Genomic DNA, 20,874 nt, shown 5'->3' with positions numbered 1-20,874 from the left:
CAAGTGCTGGATTTATGGCAGAAGGCCGGGTAGGTCTGAAAGTGCAGGAAGAAAAGGGGAGGGCTACATGGGTACAGATAGCAAGTGCAAGGGGTGGCCCGGAGGCAGTGCGTGAGGATGGCAAGATGAGCAGGTACTTGGGCCCGGAGGACAGAGTGTGGCCAGGTGCATGGTGCCGAGGGAGAGTAGAATCAGCAGGGGAGAGGAGGGGAGAAGGCAGAAGCAAAGAGGAAGGTCTTGAGGTGCTTCCGGAACCGGAGATGGTTCTCCTCAAGTTTTAGAGTGGCAGGGAGGCTGTTCCAGAGGGAGGCCCCAGCCGAAGACAGAGATCTACCCCCAGCTCGTTTCTTTGAGAAACGACTGACCCTGAGGGAGTTAGAGGTAGAGGAGCGGAGTGCTCGAGATGGGAGGTATTTGCAGAGGGATAGCTGAAGGTATGTTGGACCCAGGCCCCAGAAAGCCTTGTGGACAATGCAGAGGGTTTTGAATTTAATCCTTGCATCCACTGGGAGCCAATTGAGAGATTTCAGAGCTGGAGAGATACGATCCCAGGGCTTGAGGCCAAGGACAAGTCTTGCAGTCCTGTTCTGGATAAGTTGCAAAGGGCGGAGAGTAGAGGCAGGTAGATTAAGAAAGAGGCTGTTGCAATAGTCTAACTTGGAGAGAACCAGAGCTTGGGAGACCATGAGCTTCTGGGGGAATGAGCGGAAAGGAAGAATACCTCTGAGGAGGTGCAGTAGGAAGTTTGACTTTTTTGATACATCAGCGATGTGGGCGGAGAAGTAGAGTGTGGAATCGAAGGAGACGCCAAGGTTCTTGGCCTCGCAGGTGGGGATAGGAGGAGGGCGAAGGGAGGCCGGCCAGAGAGTGAGGGGAAAGGAAGGTGATGGTGTGCCAATGAGGAGGATCTCCGTCTTGCTGGCATTCAGACAAAGATCGTTGGCGGCACACCAATCTTGAATGGCAGTTTGGCAATCAGTGATGAGAGAGGTGGAGGAGGTGGCCGAGGGCAGCCTGAAAATGAGTTGAGTGTCGTCCTCGTAGCACTGGAAGTTTGAGCAGAAAATGGCAATACAGCGGGCGAGAGTTGCCAGGTATTGGTTGAAAAGCATGGGCGAGAGGTTAGACCCCTGGGGAACACCAAAGGGGGAGAGGAAGATAGATGATAAGAAGCACCCAAGTTGGACCTGGGAGGGTCGATCAGAGAGGAAAGAGGTCAGCCAGGCCAGAGCCTGATCAGTGATGCCCAGGTTATCCTGGAGACGGTTGAGCAGGACGGTATGGTTGATCGTGTCCAAGGCCGAGGAGAGATCGAGTAGGATGAGAACAGAGGGAATGCTAGAGTTGTTGCGAGTACCTGGGCCTTGACAGCATTATAGGGCAGTGGGTGCGCAGACAGGCTACTGATGGCAATACCCACCATTATCATGTAATGACTAGAGCATGTAATGGCAGTACATTGAACATAATGGTAGTACCTGGTCATTGGTTTGGAATACCTGGCAAATGCCTATACATTGACTATACACAAGTCAAAACTATTTCCTTTGGCAGTGCTTGGTGTTATCTGTGAGCTGTTTTTCTCAGGTGCTTTAAAACTTACTTTCTAAATTCTGATATTTTTTTGGGCAATAATATTAATTGTTGTTTATTTTCAGTTACAGATGATGAAAGCTCACAAGCAGAATCTGAAAGCCGGTAATTTTAAAAACTTTACTTGGGTTTTAGATACTCATATTCGTTTCAGTCTCACATCACCGGAACTAATCATTCTTTCAATGCCTTTATTATATATTTTTTTATTAAATGTTTTATTCAGGAAGGAAAGCAAACTCAAGAAGTGCACGTTTGTGAGTAGGGGAGTAACAGTTGCAAACTAATGGCTTAAAGTAGCGCATTAGCCTATGCCTTCTCCCATGGCATTTCATACTACCACAATAGTCTCACAAAGGGTCATGCACAAAATAGAATAAACCAGGTAGTGAGGGAGGGAGGACAGAAGGAAAGCTAATTTCTTAAAGGGTATCTTCCGGCAGGTGGGCCACCTAGCCTTCCCTGGTTTTGTGTTTTGTTATTCATGCTTTTCTACGAATGGGCCCTAGATCCAGTCATATCCTTTTAGGTTATTCTTTCATTTGAACTAGATCGTCTCAGTCTGGATTGTAGTAGCATAGCCTGATTGCACATCTCAAACATCAGGGTTTTTTGCAGCTATTACCACGCAGACAAAGAAAAGCCTGCAAAATCTAAAGTGCCCAGACATTTTAGATTTGTAACAGGACCAATTTGACGTGTGGGTGCAGATCACGTACCGTTGCCAAATGTATTTGCTTCAACAAATCCACCCAAAACAGTGTGTCTCGGGCAGTCCCAAAGCATATGTCTTAGTAACCCAAGCACTCTGAAGCAATTCCAGCAGAGGCTATTCACAAACTGGCTTAAGCGATGCATCCTTTCAGGAGACCAGTATGTCCCAAAGATATGGGAATATACCATATACAAGTCTAAAGCAGTCTCATTACCAAGCACTGACAAGATGCTAGACACAACAATGTTCGTCGCACGCCATACTGCTTCAGCGATTGGAATCTACACTTTCTAGCATCCTTGTATGAAAAACACGCAGTTTACTGCATTTAGGTAGCCTAATAAGGGTGCACCTCAACGTTTCTGCATGACCGCTTCCGCGCAGTAAGAATTTGTTGCGTTCTGGTGCCTTCTCATTAAATCTTGTCTTTGCTGTCCCGTGAAACCATAGCCTGCACATTCTTCACAATAAACAGACTAATTCATCAGGTCCTACTGACTTGGGAACCACAGGAAATTGCTTAGATATCGACCACGCTCAGTCGTTATCAGTTCCCATTGTTCTGCTAAAGGTGGCCGAATATTCAAGCAGTTGACTGGTCTTCTGCAACCCACCAAAGCTAAGGGTATTCTCACTCCTACTCCCCTGGATCCTCTTCTCTGGTGGCCAGGTAAAGGCCATCGCTTTTGGATCATCCCCCCCCCGGGGGCAGAGAAGCGAGGGAAGAACACCTGGGCGGAGGGTTCTTGGGGATTGGGAGTGGGGTTCCCTAAGGCGAGACATGGTATCCCCCTTTCCCTGTTGAGGAACAACCTAGCCCTCCCTCAGCCTTTGTAGGCTATTGTAGAACAGCTCCTCTCATTTGCCCACATCTCACATTTAGTACTGGGGCGAAGAAGAGGAGACTGGGACTAATGAACACTACACATTGATTTCACCACTTTGGTACTGGGACAAGGAAGATGCCTGCATAGTGCTATGAGTGTCAGGCATGTCCCTTTTTAACTATGGTCAGGCAAGTCTGATGGTGAATTCACACCTGCAACCTGTTGAAAGGTTACAGGTGTATAAAGTGAGGCCAGAGAAACAGCATGAAGTGAGACTGGGAGGCATGTATGGAGGCTGCCAGCAGAGGACCTGTGTAGTGAGGAGGCAGCCGTGGTGGGGCCCGACAGGAAGCCAGGACACCGGCAAAGGCAGAGGAAAGCTGTGCAGTCCCCAGGCTAGGTGGGGCGTTGAATAGCCACAAAAATGGGAATGTCCGTGCTGGGCTGCGTGTAGCAGCATATGTGCGGAAGCAGGAAGACGACAACGCCATCCGCACCCGTGTGGAAAAGGCAGTGATGCACCAGCGGGGCTCGCAGGGGCCGATCTGCTGATCGGCGAAGCATGAAGAAAGCAGCCAGAGCTGCTGCAGTTGAAGACGGAGACTGGTGAGTGCTTGGGGAGTCACTCCAGAGCCGGAGCGCCTCGAGAGCACTGTGTATGAGTAATGCATTGCCTGTTAAGTCTGATTGAACGCTGAGCGGGGCAAAAACTTAAAACAATGCTGAAATACTTATATTGAATACCGAACTGGATGAAAATTGGAACTTGAGCCAAAGTAGGCATATTGAATACAGAATTTTCTTTTATGAGCTAATCTAATGCTGAACAGAAGCCAAGGGGAAAGTGTGACGAAGTGTAATAAAAGGTGGTGAATGAACCAGACCACCAGAAAGTGACCTTAATATCTGGAAACAGTGCGACAAAGGCAAAGCCTGGCAAGAGAAGTGTGACAAGTGTGGCAAAAGCCAAGAGGCTAACTGGGAGGAACCAGGAAAGTGTGAAGCTGTCCTTAAAGTCAACAGGCTGAGACTTTGCAAATGAATGTGAATCTGTACAGAGGAACAAGTGAAGATTAACTTGTGTGAACTAGAGAGCTTGGGGTTTCGTGGTTGCGCGACCTGTGATGGCTGGACTTTGTGGTGTGACAACTCCGCCAAGACCAGTAAGTCCTATATGAGGAAAACTAAAAGACATTGTGAAAGAAACCAAGGAGAAACACTGTAAGCAGACTGGTGAGGCAAACCAGAGGATGCCACATTGAAATCTTGGGGAAGCGAACCATAGGACTTGATAAGACTACAAGTGTGGACGGAGCCCCAAGACCTCTTTGCCGGTGAACTGTGTTGCTTCAGACTTTGGGAAGGGAGCCCTGAGGATTGTGTGGAACTGTGTTGCATTGAACTTGGAAAAAGGGAACCTTAAGATTTTTCTTGAACTTGGGGAAGGGTAGCTGAAGAAGAAACTAAGAGCCGGATGAAGCTCAGAACTTTATGTTGAACACTATTTCTTTTATTATTGACATTATTGGCATCCCTACACATTGTTTTCGTTTTAGCTCTGAGGGCAACAATAGGTTTTGGACACAGACGGACTTTTCAGTTGAACTATTTGACTCAGACTGTCCTTGGTTTTGTTCAGTTAGGGAAATCCTACCTTAGCATAAGGCAAGTTGGAGTCGAACAAAAACCCGTTGTTACCAGCTGGCGCCCCTATATGCACTCCTAGAGGATATAAAATCCCAAAGTACTTAGAACCTGTGTAGATGAGCCTACCAACGCAGCTCATCACATGTCCCAATGCTGGTTGATAAACTCATAATATAACTTCACTGTTACTTTTCTCAAAATGGAACATTGTGTCATTCAACAACAAAGTAGGTTCACTAGTCCATCAATAACATACGAGGATACCACTTATCCAATGGCGAGCACACGAACATTTGAATTTTTGTACAAATATAATGTTTGAAGCAAATTTAATTCAAGACAATGGTCCATACAAGAGGAACAAAATATATAACACATATTGAATGGTAAGTAAAATATAGCAATTGTGTGGTACAAAGCAAATGGTTTTGTTTCTTCAAACAATTTAAAAAAAAGATGATTTCAAAACACAATTTCAAAACAAATAACATAAGCACAATTGTGTCTATCCTAATGAACTCCAATCTAGATGACATGTGCCAATGCGTTTCGGATAGATCTAAGATCCTTCTTCAGGGCCTTGGAGTCAACACTTTTCTAGTCATAACACAATACATTAAAAACTTGATAGTTCATCTCAATGCCCTTTCTTCACGATGACCCTTGAGTGGTTAGAGTCCCGACTCTTGTCTAGGTGCTATATAGCCTGTGTAAACAGCCAAAAGGGTCATCCCTGCCGGTTAGTGAAGAACCGCCGCTCCTGTTTCCCATAAGTGACATTTCATTAAATTATCTTATTTTGAATTTTAAGTCTGTTGTCTATGTCTTACATCATCATGTCTTCACATGTACTGGATGAAAATGGTGTGCTTCAAAATACAGTCTAATTGTGTTATTCATGGCTACAAGGAAGTAATTTTCCAGACACTTAAGATTAATGCACTGCTTGCTCCAGTGGCCTGTGGGCTTCACATTGTGGTTGTTGGTATTGTTAATGAAAAGTCAAGGGAGATTTTGGAAGCAGTCTACCCCTTCTATAATATCTTAGGTAGGTGAGCCTAGATCTGGTGGTGGAAATGTACCTTAAAATAAATAGTGGAACTGTGATCCCGGGAGCATGGTATACCATGTCAAGAGGTTGCGGCTCGATGGTTTGAAAGCCAAGTAGGTAAAACAGGCAAACGGAGTGTTCCTCTCTATTTTTCATTTTTTGCTCCGAGTCGAACGTTGGAGCATTTATAAATTGACTTTGTGAAATAATTCAAATCTGCAGAATTTGCTAATGTAGTCTCTCCTCTTGGCCGAGTGGTAGGCCGAGTAGTGAGACACACAATACTCCAAGTGATAGGTGGGTGTAAAGCCTCTCAGTCCCTGTGGTAAAGCAAGAACTTAACTCTATACTATAAGGTGCAACCGTTAGGATAAAGATTAAATGTGTAATTTAGGAGATCATCTCACCACTTCCTTGTATCAGTATCCCTTTTTTAAGAAGTCCTTTTTGCTGGTGGAAATCCCCTGGTCTAGGTAACAAAAGAAGGTTTTGCCCGATGATCCTCCCTTGGATTTTCCTTCGAATACCTTGGACACTCTGCCCTCTGTCAAACTGCAGGAGGTGCCTCAAAGGCTCTTTGGCATCTTCAGCTTGATTCCGTTCCTTGTTCCATTATTGGTTCAGATGTCATCTTTCGTTAGTCCTGATGTTTCAACATTGGGTGGTTTCAATAGGGCTCATGTATGATTTAGACTCTCAGCCCCTATTCCACATTCAGGTTTTTCCCAAGGGTTGCCCTGTGGGTTGTAGGCTTCACAATGTTTTCCTGGACTGTCTCTGTATACTGGATTTGTCGATTTGGCTGTCCAATTTGGGGGTTCAAATTTCCCCATGACGGCGTTTGGACATCTGTCTCCACCGCTGGGTTTGGATCTGATTTGGGCATTAAGGTTTTCTTTGCAAGTTTCTGATTTGATCTTATGTTGGACGTTTCTCCTTATGCCTTTGGCCTAGACCTTTGGGTACTTTGTCCTCTTTTCTTGCCTATGATTAGGGCCTCTTGTCTTCATATCCACTCAATGCCTCCTGGACCTCTGCCTGTGGGTTTGCATCATGCAATTGTAGCTGGTTTACATTGCCCTTCTGACATGGGCACGGATGTTGACCTCAGAGTTGCTGGTAGGGTTTCTTTACACTACAGTTCCCACAAAGCGAAGTGGTAGAATCTGCAACTTCCTTGTTGGCTTTATTGCTACACACTCTCCTTGCAGCGGGTTCCTTCTGCTCGGAAATAGCTTCTTCTAGAGCCTTGTCGGGCTCTGCTAATTAGTCTGTTTTTGTGCAATCACGTCTCTATCGCTTAGGATCCTCTCAATTGCTGAGCTACGCCAACCCTTTTTATACCTCTCCCAATGGACTGAGATCCCCCACAGACCAAAGTTCTTATCCTAGGATATATTGTGTGATGCTGCCCTTTGGTAGGCAGCACCATAGATGCATTTAAATATGATGAGGAGAATTTAAGCTGAATTTTCTACTGTGCAGCAAGCCCCATCGGGTTCCTGCGAGCAGCTTGTACATTTTCACTTTTCCTACATCAAGGAATCCGTGAGTTTTGAGACACCTGTATTTAGCTAATACTTTTGTATCCCCTGCTAATTCATTACAATAGTCTGGGCATCCATTTGCTAAGACCCCTAGTACACCTTCACACCTGTCCACTAGCTTGAAGAAGCCCATCCTCGGTAGCCACTTGATATTAAAATAACAACACTTGTGAATGGCTTGGACCTTTATCAACTATAATGTCTAAGCATTTAACCTGAGATTAGAACTTGACAAGTTTACCAAAAATCAGAGGAACATGAGGTGAGATGAGCAATTCTTTCTTAGTGTTAGTAGGACACCTCCATCTTCTCCCAGTTAAGATAAAGCCAGCTAGTAACCATCCAGGCTGAGTTGTTATACAGGCTTCATGACTATATATGGACAAATAAATTTCAGTTTAAATGGTACTGGGAGGTAGGGTGGTGAAATTAAGAATTTTGCTTTAGTTTAACAAGAATAAACCCTTCTGGAATTGTGAAAATTGTTGTAAAAAGTAGAGAATGTTGTTGACGGTGAAAATAAAAATCGCTGTTTTTGCTTCACTTGGAAGCCTTCTAAGAGAAAAAAAAAAGTGTGAGGTCATAATCTTATTATATATCCAGTAACACAAATGCAGCTTACAAAAATCATTGTATCTAACCAAGCAGTAAATATCAGAAGCCACAACTCTAAAATGAATCCGGAAAATCTCTCTACTGTAGAGTCCAATATTACATTTTGGATTTTACTTGGAAAACATCTCTTCTAAACCTGGATGAAGGAGGCAAGATGCAGGAGCCACCACAGTCAGATCAGTTATTAGCAGAAAACTACCAGCATTCTTGTGTTTGGGGATATAATACACTATTCCCAATTATTATATCCTGTAATGTTCTTATGCTCCTGACAGTACATTACAGTTGACACTGTTGTTTTTCTGTTTTAATTTTAGAATCTCAAATAAAGCTCCAAGCAATACTTCCTGGTGTTCAGACGATGAAGAGGAAGAACCTCAGGTTAGTCCCCAGGTACAATCCTGAAGGAAAGAATGGTTTTCTAGCTTTTACGTGGATATGTTTAGTTTAAATAAATCTCACAATCAACAAAGCCAGCAAATTGTTCTCTCTCCTTTTAACTTCTTTTAACTTTTTGTCCCCCAGAATGATGCGATTCTGCAGCACAGACCTGTACTCTAATTAGGGACCCGTCACATTAGTAGAAATCAAATTGTCTCTAGAGCAAATGGATCAAAGTTTACATGAAAAGCTCTGTAAAATCGCTGTGGCTCTTCCTAAGCGAAGATGAAGGCATTTAATCTGTTAATATCTGCATTTAGTCTTTCAAAAGTATGGTGAATCACAGTGCCGCTATCCCACAAGAGACTTACCCAGGACTGCCTGGCAGTGGCGCTGCCCGCTGGAGCGGGTTGGTGACAGCAGTGGCACAGCTCATGACACATGGAGGAACAAATGGGCATCCACCCCTTAGCATGCCTGTGCTAGAATACTGGGAGCCGGGACGGCGGTGTCCTCCTCTCTGAGGGATGGAAGTTGACCAGAGAGGACAGCGAAGAGACACGGCAGGATCTAAAAGCAAAGTCCCTATTCCTTCGACAGAGCAAGGAGAAGTCCCGGATGTTTGGAACACAATAGAGCCTATGGAAGTACCCGTGTTCAAATCCCCATGAAAGAACTTGGGAACCTGGGGAAACATAAGGGGTACTTCATTAATAAAATACAAACCTGAACAACTAGGAAACGGCAAGTAATATTCATAAGCAGCCCAGGATTAAACAAGAATACAAAAAGCAGATAAAGAAGCTGAATCTACAATGGTAGTAATTTAAGCCCAACTGGCCAATAGAAAAATAGTCTAACACAGAAGGACCCAGACTAGAAACCACCTGTCAGACAATCCTGCAAGTAGGGCTTTCCTCCTATCAGCAACCTACATGATGAGGAGGGGGCTGACTATAAAAGCAGAGCCAGCTCATTCTGAACTTGTTCCCTGTTCTTCTCTCCAGACGCTGGTGAATGGAAGAGGAGCTGTATCCTGAAGGAGTAGTAGCAGCCTGGTTGAAGGAGCCTAGACTGCTTTGGAGCACTGCCGGCCTGGAAGCTTCCTGAAGAATCTGGAGGAGAAACCTGATAGACCCATGGGTAAGAAGGCAGAGTACCCCTGCATACCCACCTAAACCAAAATGGTGGAAGAGACAGCTGATCTGCCTGAGAAGCCTAAGACGAGGCTAAGGAGACTAGCTGACCCAGGGGGGAGAAGGAGAGTACCGCTGCAGCGCACCTAAACAAAAAGGGTGGAAGAGTTAAACTGCATGAGGATCCTAAGAAGAGGTTGAGGAAGAAGAGTACCCCTGCAGTGAAAGAGATAACCCGCCTGGGAAGAGGCTAAGGCAAACCCTTGTTAAGAACCTGGTAGGGAGAGACCAGGACAGAAGCAGGACCCCCGAAGAGAAGAGGGGTAAAAGCAAAGAACGCCTGAAGAAGAGAGGGGCAACAATCCAGGTCCCCGGAGGACATGAGGGGGAAGGAAGGTAAAGATAGGCTCCTGAAGGAAAGAAGAGTCGTGGCAAGAGTGAGAGAGGGACAAATTGGAGATAGAGAACCAAAGCACTGGACCCAGCTGACCCCTCGCCAAAGAGGCCCTGCACCTAGAAGGCAACTACAGTTCCCAGTTTGAATGCTACGTGTAAGCATCTCTGTTCGTCTATCTGACCAAACTGTGTAGGAGAAGACATTTTTGAACTGTTAGACTTTTGTTATGTAGGTAGGGAAGGACTTTAAGTTAGTCTTCCCTGAATACTTTTCACCCAAGAGAAGGACTTTCACTTTATATTCTCCATTGCTCCATGTGATTTAGCCATTCTGACAACTCACTTTTAAGGGCGTTTGATTCAGAAAACCTTTTTTAAATTCAAGGATTAGTTGTGACATGGCAAACTTACCTCAGCACCTTTTTCTTTCAAAGGTGATGTACACCTTGTTTACTTTATTCACTCAGGGATGGACTTCTAACGCATTTGTGGTTCAACATTTTGCTTTAATCTTTAAACCCTGTTTTGGATACACCTGCTTAATATTGTAAAAGACCCAAAGTGCGAGACCATTTGGTTCGCCATGTCGTCATACAAAGCAAGTTGTTCTTTTTCCAACTTTCTGAGCTGAATACATCCGATCTGTGTAGCGGTTTCGTTGATGATTTGTGATGCATGTGTTCGGGCGCTTTTGTGTTCGGTTTTAAGTAGATCCCAGTGAAGAAGCAAGAGGGATAGCTACATCCTCAACAGGACTTTTTTTTTTAAAAAAAAAACCTTTTTATTGTTGACATACAAAAAAACGAACACAATCTCCCAACTGAGGGCTTTGATGCCCACCCCCACAGGTCCCCTCCCTCCCCCTACTATTCCAATGCTTGCCATAGTTTAACCACGTAATCGGTTACATTAGGGCTTCCAAATATCTCGAAAGTTACCAGTCCTCCACTGGGCTTGGTATCAAGCTGTTAACAAAAGTGAGCAGTCCTTGGAATAAGAGCCTAGTAATTTCCTTCACTTGTGGACATTTTACATAGCCAGTTCCCTTGATGTTCTATGCCCATGAGGAAACCACCCGGGAGGGGTAGTTATTGGGTGTTGTCGAGGGAGTCCTGTGCTTCGGGGTCAGGCCTTGAATCAAACTACTCGGTCTTATACTCCTGAAGGCTGCCCAATAGTTCCTAGGTTTGCTGTTAGGCGGAAGCGTTAATTATACTGCGTCCCTCTCTGTTCACAGCTGGATATAACGTTGAGCCAATGCTGAAATGTGGGGGCTCTGATGGCTCCCCATGTCTGTGCAATAAGCGATCTAGCCACCACAGAGGCCATACCTACGAGGCGTTTCTCACTCCGGCTGCCTACCTCCACTAGGGCCAGCAGCCAGATCTCGGGAGATAGTGGTGTGTGAATGTCGATCATCTTTGACATTGCTTCAGCTATTTTAGACCACAAAATCTGTACCTGGTGACAGAGCCATGCAACATGATAGAAGTCTGCTGGTGCCGTATTACATCTCTTGCAATTCGAGGGTCTGAGTGGGTAAAGCTTGTTCAGGCATAGAGGAGAATAATATATTTGATGCAGGAATTTGAAATGTGCTAGGCAAAATCTATTGTTAACGGATATAGTTTTGGTCTGGGCAGATATTGAGCTCCACTGGTCATCAGTTAGTCTGTTCCCCAGGTTGCCCTCTCATTTATCCCTGTAGGTGTTCGTGCGGGGGAGGGGGTCTCTGAGCGAACAGGCTAAACCATACAGGGTCGATACCAGTTTCCCTGTGGACATTGGTGCAGAGGTGAATGTTATGGAGACGTGGGGGGCGCATTTGGGAAATCTAGCCATCTACTTTGTAGCCCCTCCCGCAGTCGGTAGTACTGCGTAATGGGGGTCCATTCATCTTTAGCTTTGAGGTCATCCCAGGAGATGAATCTGCCCTTCGGGGTGACATCTCCTATTGTGTTCATCTGAAGATTTGTGAAATGTTGTAAGAAAATTGCCTCGTGTGTGAGTGGTGTACTTGATATATGGCCTGGGTGGGGGGAGTATCATTGATCCAGACTGGCCCATTTTGCCAGGCAACCCCATGATCTGAGGGTGACCTCCAGTGGCTGTACTTATGCCCTCTAAGATCACTAGGCCGAATAAGAGCTTTCTCAAGGAGCTTGTGGGGCAGGTCGCCTGTGGGGGACCACCACCACACGGCATATTGAACTTGGGCAATCAAAAAAAAAAAAAAAATCTGGTACATCCAGGCCTCCCTGGGAGCTCAGCCAACACAACATGTCTAATGAGATACAAGGTTGCCTACCGGCCCAAATCAATTCATTCAGCATTCAGTCGGGCCCAGAAGCTCACATGGGGCAAGATCGGGACGTTGTTGAAGATGTATAATAGTTTTGGCAGGACTACCATCTTTGAGAGTGAGATCCTAGCTGCCTGGGAAAGGGGAGATGCACCCATGTGTCCACCTTATGTTCCAATCTGTGTGAGTTATCAAGTAATTCTCCTTGTATAGTCTAGCGGGAGACGTGGCTACGCGAATGCCTAGATAGCGGATGCCCTGTGGGCGGTATCGGGTAATATTATCCCCACCAAAAATATTGACGTACATATGGTCGTCGGGAACGGCCATAGGTGATATTTTTGGTGGGGATAATTTATGGGGTAAATAGGTGGGGGGTTTGCGGGGGTGTCCCCCGCTCCCTTTAAAAATATATGGGGGTTGCGGGGGTGTCCCCCGCAAGTTCCATGAGGTACTAAAGCTGCAAAAATATGGTTAAATCTTTGTATGGCGATATTTTTGCGGGGATATTATCACATGGAACCCTGTGGGCACCAGGCAAAGGCATTACCGATGTCCTCTGGGTATACGCTTGAGGTGAGTGGGAAGACCTCTGACTTGGACCAATTGATCTGCAGTCCCGAGAGGGCCCCGAATTTGGTGATCTCTTCCACTATGGGGTTTAGGTTAATTTGCGGGTATTTAACGTATATTAACATGTCATCTGCGTATAAAGAAACTATGGAGGTATGCAAGTGTAGTTTTATCCCTCCATGGGCGTGATATTCCCTCAAAGCACATGCCATCGGCTCCATTGCTAGGGCAATCAGAATGGGGGAGAAGGGGCAGCCCTGTCTAGTACCATGGGATGAAAGGATAGGTTTGGATTGATTATGGTTTGTGTACACAACACAAAGGCCCTCGGGCCGTGTATAGCAAACATAGCCGATGTAGGAAAGTGGTGCCCAGTCCGGCCAAGGACCTCGAATAGGAACAGCCATTCAACAGTCGAATGCTTTTTCAGCATCTAGGGCAGCGACTGCTATTGGGACTTCCGGGATCACATTATGCATCAGGGTGAATTATTTTGGGTGGAGCGGCCAGGAATGAAGCCTGCCTTGTCTGGGAGGACCAGGCTGGGCATAAATGGCAACAGCCTGTCCGCCAGAAGCTTTGCTAAGATCTTATTATCAGTGTTCACCAGGGATAGGAGCCTATAGGATGAACACTTACTAGGGTCTTTGTCTGATTTAAGCAGGACCGTCACTAGTGCTGTTCTGGTGGATTGTGGAAAGACGCCCGCCGAGCTGGACGCTTCAAACCTACTTTGTAGATGGGGGATGAGTAAGTTAGGAAAGGTTTTATTTAGTTCGGCAGTAATGCCGTCAGTTCCGGGGGCTTTGCTATTTGGGATGGATCGAATTACCTTGAGGAATTCTTCGTCTGAGGGGGGAATCATTTAGCAACCTACTGTGCTCCGGGTCTAGCCAACTCAAGGCAATCCTATCTAAGTATTGAGTGATATCATCGTGCCCTGCTGTCCTCTGGGTCCCGTAAAGTTTCCAGAAGTATTGCCGGAACGTGTCATTTATTTTCCCATTGTCCCTGGTGAGTTCTCGATCGGCCATCTCTATTTCTATTATGGGATCAAAGTGCCGCTCCTGCCTGATGGGCCATGCCAGGGTTTTACTAGCTTGGTCCCCCTCCCTGTATCTAGCGGCAGCTATTGGGTCTCCCAAGAATCGTTCCTTGCTGTCCATTAGTGTGCGGATCTCTTCCCTCTTGTGCTCTAGTCCAGCCTGAAGCTCTGGAGAATCCCGCTGGGATTGGTGGTTCTCCAATTTTTACAATTCATTTTCCCTGGAAGAAATGTATCTACAGATGCATTTCAGGACCCCACCCCCCTCCCGGGAGATGCACTAGCCCCGGATGTATACTTCAAAGGTTTCCCAAACTACCCTGGGATCGGGAACTGAGCCGGCATTTATTTGGAAGAACTCTGTGATAGATTGGCAGATATCTTCGCGGAATGCAATATCCTCCAGTGCGCAGGCTCTAAATCTCCTGCTTGGTTGCTTGGGGGAGGTGGTGGGGGTGATCCGGCCAGTGAACTGTACCAGGAATGAGGAGTGATCGGATAGGGTTCAGGGTAAAATCGGCGCTCTGTGGGACACTGGGGCCAATTCTGGGGTCATTTGGATATAATCTATCCTGGAAGAGCTTCCGTGGACGCCCGAATAGAAAGTGAATTCGCGGCTATTAGGGTGATGTAGGTGCCGTATGTCAATGAGAGCGTAATCTGCCGCTATGGACTTCCATTTTTGGGCCGCTCGAGTGAGGGTTGTTTGTACGGAGGAGGATCTACCCTGGAGCAATGACAGGGTAATGTTAAAGTCGCCAGCCCACACCACCTCGTAGCCCGGGAATGTGCGTAGATGATCAGATTGCCTGGAAGAATTCCGGGCAGTCATAGTTTGGGCCGTTATATATTAATAAAGAGGATGGACCACCCTGCTATTTCTCCAGCTACCAGGATAAAGTGGCCTTCCATCTCCGTTGTCTGTTTATGTAGTTTGAATTCCAGTGTCTGGTGTATGTATATTGCTACCCCCCGTGTGTGGATGGTGTAGGGCGAGCCATATCTATGGATTCCCCAACCGGCAAGGTTTGGAGTTTGTGTTCTTTCCCCAGGTGTTTCTCCTGGAGACATAGGACGTTCACGTGGTGATTCCTGGCATAGTTTGTGATCAAACGTGTTTTTTTAGCATTAGTGAACACGTGGATGTTCCAAGAAACCAAGGCGATATCCATGTTGGAGTTTGTTTCTACCCCTTGGGTGTTGTCACATTATGTCAGGACTGAGATGCATGACAGGAGGATATAGTGTCAGCCTTCTGAATTCACGAGTGTGTGTTAGAAGCACATTTAGTTCTGAGCGTGCATTGAAGCCTGAGCCCTTGGAAGAAAGTTCCCGTCTCCCCCCCCCCAACCCTGTATTACAACTTTGAACACCACTCTGCCCCCCTTCCACACCAGAAACGGCAACCTACCGGCTGAATTATCCCACCCCCCACCCAACTAACACTAGACATCAACCCCAATACAAGTTTACCTTGACGTGGGCGCGGGGGGTGCTGGCGGCCGATGTGCCTCCTTCTATCAAGAGGCTTGTTTCCGTAGGTATTCCTCGCTGTTACGTTTCCATTTTTATGGGCGACTCCGGAAGTTGCCATGGTTAGCCTCTGGCGTACCGCCACGGGGATGCAGTAGGGCAGCTGTGTTCAGGGCTCATCTCCCTCCAGCACCGCCCGGGGGGCGGGGACCCATGAGGGGAAGTTCGCAGATCTGGAATTTCCGAGGCGTAGCGTTTAGTCTCATCCAGAGGTATGAAAAACAGTGTTTTGCCGTTATGTACCACCTTGAGTTTTGCCAGGAACAGCATCAAGTATCGTATGCCCTTTTTCCTCAGGATGTTTTTTTGCGTTTTGGAAGTGTTTCCTCTGGTCTTGTACCTGTTGGCTAAAGTCCGGGAACAGGCGTCTCGTTGCCGAGCCCCACCTCAGAGTCTTTTTCTCTCTCGCTGCCCGTAGTAGAATGTCCCAATCTCGGTAATTGAAGATATGAGCAATAATGGTCCTCTCTGGGGCACCCGGGGGGTGGTCTTGTCCCTAGAGAGCGATGGGCCCGTTCCACCATGAACTGGTCCGTGACCGGCGGGTTATTGAGGACTTCCCGCAGCAACTTTTCAACAAACGGTTCCATATTGTTAATTGGGGTGTAATGGGGAACCCCTGTGATTCTTACATTATTTCTCCTAGATCTCCCTTGAGAACATCATTCTGGGCCACAACTTTTTTGACCGTTTGTTGTACTGATGCAACCCCTTGTTGGAGTTCTGCAATTTTGTCCTCTCCGTCTCCGATCCTGTGTTCCGCTTCCGACATTCTGCCACACAGTTTGTCAATTTGGGTCACAGAGACGTTGACTTTGCATGTTAAGGCATCCATTTTAGCACCGAGATTGTCCGTACTGCTTTTCAGCGCTAACAGTGTTTGGTTAAGGGCCGAGATGCCCAAATGGGAGGGACTGGGGTTGTCCTCCTTCTGTGGTGGTTCACTGTCTTTTCTGTCATCTTTGACTGTCTTTTTGGGTTTCCCATTCCCAAGGTGTCACTGTAGATGATGTTGCAAACGTGACGTTGGGGTCCTTGGGCCACCCGGAATGAAGGAGGGGCTCCCTAAGGACTGCAAGGGCATCACAGACCTCTGTCAAAATGGGGGTTTATGGGGGGTGTCTGCAGGCCGTAGGCGCGGTGCAGGCGCAGGGCATGGCGTTTCTAGGGGGGGGCTGGCCTTGGACGTGATGAGTGGCCACATTCGGGACTCAGGGCTCCCAATCTTGGACCTCAGATTGCTCCCCTGTGATCAGTGCGAGACTGTAGGTTGCAGAGAGGTGCTCCAAGGCCTGTATGGGTGTATGACTCAGCAGGCTTATCATGCGTCACCCGAGTGAATTATGGGTTCTCCAGCATGGGGTCTGGCATGGATTCACATGCTCATGAATATTCCCCGTCGTCAGGCTGGGAATCCTCGGTAAAGAAAAAACCAGTATCAGTTTCGTTTCTGATCTGTCTTTCGTAGTAACAACCAATCACTGGTCTCTGCGTCATACTGACCACAGCCAATGACTGCCCTCTACCTAAGCACCGCCTCTGGCAGCCATCTTCAGATTTTTACCGCACGTTCATGTGTTGGGATCCTCGTGCTATTGCTCTCGAGCGTTAGTGCTATTTTTTTGCGCTTTTTCACAAAACTTCGATTCTTTCGGTCAAAAGAGCCTCAAGCTCCACCGATCCTACATCCGATCAACGGGGACCCGTGTCGGATTCGTCTGTGCCCCTCAAGGGTGAAGATTTCGTCGAGCTACACTTCGGAGGACTCCAGAAGCTTCTCAGGCCCGGTCTCGGAGATGGCCCAGGAGAAGGGAAGCTCGACGCCCGGAAAGCTGTTCAGGGTCTGCCCTGGATGCCAGCTGCAGAACGTCTTTAAGGAGGACGAACACTCTTTCTGCCTTTACTGCCTTCATGAGGACAAAACGCACGTGGAGAAGGACTGTGCGTTTTGCGGCAACATGTCGGAACGGACCATGAAGGACCGTCATCAACGTCTCGCCAACTGGCTGGAGGGTAAGAGCCCGTCTGGCGAGAAGAAGAAGAAATCCGAGCGGTCTTCTAAGACCTTTGAGGGCGCCCCGGCGACGGGGGCCCAACATAAGGCCAAGCACCGCGAGTCCGCTGGCACCGGGAGCGCCGATCGGTCGGGCTCTACGGGCGCCAGGCAGGGCGCACCCTCCCCGGCACCATCAACCACGAGCCAACGCTCTGGGTCGGGTAAGAGGAAGGCCGAGCACCCGGCGAAGCTCCTGGAGAGGCCCCGGTCGAGCTCTAGGGCAGAGGAGGAGCGTGGCAGTGCCCCCTCCCTCAAGGATAAGACGGTGAGCGCACCTAAGGTGGTGAAGGCCTTGATCCATCCGACCAAGCCCTCTATCGAAACGGTCGCGGCGGCCCTGGCTCAGCCTGTGGAGGCTGCACCAGTGGTGGCGACCTCAGGGCCCAGAATCTCCCTGCCTCCTCGGAGGGAGTCTTCTTTTGTGCCCATCGATAGGACCCCCGTGAAACCCTCCGTGGGGAAGAAGAAGGGGGGGCAGGGCGTCGTCGTAGATTCAGCCTCAACCTCAGAAGAGGAGCTGATCGAGGTCTTAAGCCACGGCCTAGGCGTGGAACAAGGCCAGCCCGTCGGAATGGACCCCGACGCAGGTGACGACGACGACATCGTCGAGGGTTCCGACGGGGCCCCTGCTCGCCCGTCGGATTCCCCTCTGCCAGCGCCGCAAGACAACTCGGCGGCCATTTTGTTGGCCATACAGTCCTTATGCTCCGAGATAAGGACGAGGCTACCGTTACCGACGGAGGAACCTCTCCCGTCGGGGGATCCAGAACCGGGACCTTCTGGTGTTCCCCCTACCAAGAAAAGAAGGATCCATCCACCACCTCCTTTTCAACCGTCGCGCCCCGTCCAACCCTCCTCCCCGTCCACCCGAGGGGATGATACGGGGACGGACACGGCAGCGACGGGGACGGACGACGAGGCATACGACGAGGATATTCCGTCGTCGCCTCCCACCAGGGCTTCTCCGCCCGACGAGATCGGATCTTTCCATTCCATGATCTCCAGGGCTTCCGAGCTTTTCCAACTCTGCCCTGAGGAGAAGAAAAAGGAAGGCTTCCTTTATCAGCGGCGCGAGGCCAAGAGGAAGACGGTCCTCGCAGTGCCTCTGTTGGACGACATTTGGGATGAGGGCCTTTCCCTCCTCAAGAACCCTTCCACGACGCCAGCTAGAAGAGACCGGTACGAGAAAAAGTACCGGGTCCCTGACACGGCCCCCCTATGCCTCCGGGCGCAGCCTACCCCGGATTCCGTCGTCTCCGCGGCAGCCAGGAAGAAAGCGGGGGGGGGGTGCGGCCTCCACATCGACTTCCCCGCCGGACGGCGAGGGAAAGAAATTGGATGCTATGGGACGTAGAGTCATCTCGTCGGCAGCGACGACGATTAAAGCGGCCAACGCCTTGGCTATCGTGGCCCGCTACGACAGGGAGCTCTGGTACAAGATAGCTCCCCTGCTGGATTTTCTGCCGGACGACAAGAGGGCGGAGGCCCTGGAGATCCTGCAGGAAGGTGAGGTGGCCTCGGACCACGCCATCACCGTGGCGACGGACATCGCCGACACTGGGTTCCGCCAGCTGGGCAACGGCGTTTGCCTTCGACGTCGTGGATGGCTCAAAGCTACGGACTTCCGGCAGGACGTCCAGACCAGAGTCCTGGACATGCCCTTCGACGGGAACAACCTGTTTGGCAAGACAGTGGACGATTCCCTTCAGGCCATCAAGACGGATACTGAGACGGCCCGGGCCCTTGGAGTCCTGCAGCAACGACGGACGCCCTTTCGGAGCGGCGGAGGCAAGGGCGCCTCCAAAGGTTCCGGCGGCGGTTTCGCTTCCTACCGTCAAGCGGCCCGCTCGTCGTCGCAAGAGGCCTACAGAGGACGAGGCAAGTCTGGCGGACCCCGCCGTCGTCGCCAAGGAGGTCAAGGCGGCAAGGCCGCGTCCAAGCAGGATTGAACCGGCCGTGGGGTCGGGCCCCCACCGAAGCACCCCGGTGGGAGGCCGGCTGGCGGGCTTCGTCAGCGTGTGGGAGTCCATCTCCACCGACCGTTGGGTGCTGGACGCCCTGGCCCGGGGCCACGCGCTCGAGTTTCAAAGAAGGTGCCCGCGCGTCCCCCCCGTGGCCAGGAAAGAACTTCACGTCCCTCAACTTCTCCTGGAGGTAAAGGCGATGCTCAGAAAGGGCGCCATCGAACTCGTCCCAAAGAGGCTTCGGGGCTCCGGAGTCTACTCGAGATACTTCCTCGTGAAGAAGAAGACGGGAGGATGGCGCCCCATCCTAGACCTGCGACGTCTGAACAAGTTCATCAAGGCGCAGAAGTTCCGGATGGTCACCCTCCAGCACGTCCTGGGTCAGCTGGAGGAAGGAGACTTCCTATCGTCGTTGGATTTGGAGGATGCCTACTTCCACATTCCCATCCTAAAGGGGCACCGAAAATTCCTCAGATTCGTGGTCCAAGGGCGTCATTACCAGTTCAAAGCCCTTCCCTTCGGACTACGGTCAGCGCCCAGGGTATTCACCAAGTGCCTCGCACCGGTGGCGGCGCAGCTGCGCCGCGAGGGGATTCACGTCTACCCCTACCTGGACGACTGGCTCATCCGCGCCAAGACGAGGGAGCTCGCAGTGGTCCACACGGCAAGGACCGTCCAACTCCTCACGGACCTGGGATTCTCCGTGAACTACGCCAAATCCCACCTGGTGCCCGCGCAAGTCGCACTGTTTCTGGGAGCGAGGCTCGACACAGTGTCCCGTCTGGCCTCCCCGTCGGAGGAGAGGACCAGGACCATCTTGGGCAAGGTGCAACGGATGTTGGTGGCCGACGCGGCCAAAGTGAGGTCCATCAAGTCCCTCCTCGGGATGATGTCTTCCTGCATCTACCTCATTCCCATGTGCAGGCTCCGGATGCGCCCGTTGCAAGAATTCCTGGATGCGCTCTTGATCCAGACGACGGGCAGCTTCGAGGAAAGGATCAAGCTCGACGAGAGTTTCCGACGAGCGATACGGTGGTGGGGCACCCGCGCGCATCTGACGGCGGGCATGGACTTCCAGACCCCGGCCCACCAGGAGACTGTGACCACGGATGCCTCCCTGGAAGGGTGGGGAGCGCACACCGAAAATCTGCACGCAAGGGGACTCTGGCTCCCGACGGAGAAGTCCCTGCATATCAACGTCCTGGAGCTCCGTGCAGTGTTTTGGGCCCTCAGGTCCTTCCTTCCGTCCCTCAAGGGCAAGGTGGTGAGGATCTTCACCGACAACACCACCACCATGTTTTACATCAGGAAACAGGGCGGAACCAGGTCCCCAGCGCTGTCCAAGGAGGCGCAGGACCTGTGGCATTGGGCCGTCGCCCAAGGGATTTTTCTGGTGCCATTTCATCTGGCAGGGATAAAAAACACCGTCGCCGACTCACTCAGCAGGGAGCTGCGCTCGTGCCACGAGTGGGAACTACGGCAGGATCTGGTGG

At 49.5% G+C, this 20,874-nt stretch overlaps 1 protein-coding gene across 4 annotated transcripts in view; it reads left to right on the top strand.

The window, feature by feature from the left end:
* ANKRD26 (ankyrin repeat domain containing 26) overlaps nucleotides 1-20,874 on the top strand; it is a 915,250-nt gene that overhangs the window by 149,218 nt on the left and 745,158 nt on the right. For 2 of the 4 annotated variants that reach the window (XM_069627947.1, XM_069627950.1), the window contains exons 8-9: nucleotides 1,659-1,698; nucleotides 8,313-8,376. In XM_069627947.1, the coding sequence (XP_069484048.1) occupies nucleotides 1,659-1,698; nucleotides 8,313-8,376 (104 nt within the window). Of the gene's footprint in view, nucleotides 1-1,658; nucleotides 1,699-8,312; nucleotides 8,389-20,874 lie in introns of all 4 variants that reach the window. The other 2 variants (XM_069627948.1, XM_069627949.1) reach the window with 1 other exon arrangement.

The sequence above is a fragment of the Ambystoma mexicanum genome, chromosome 12, assembly GCF_040938575.1.
Source record: "Ambystoma mexicanum isolate Mex_15411 chromosome 12, UKY_AmexF1_1, whole genome shotgun sequence".
In the NCBI taxonomy this organism is placed as follows: Eukaryota; Metazoa; Chordata; class Amphibia; order Caudata; family Ambystomatidae; genus Ambystoma; species Ambystoma mexicanum.
Note: the sequence above shows the minus strand (reverse complement) of the source record. Positions and strands in the feature narration are given on the sequence as shown.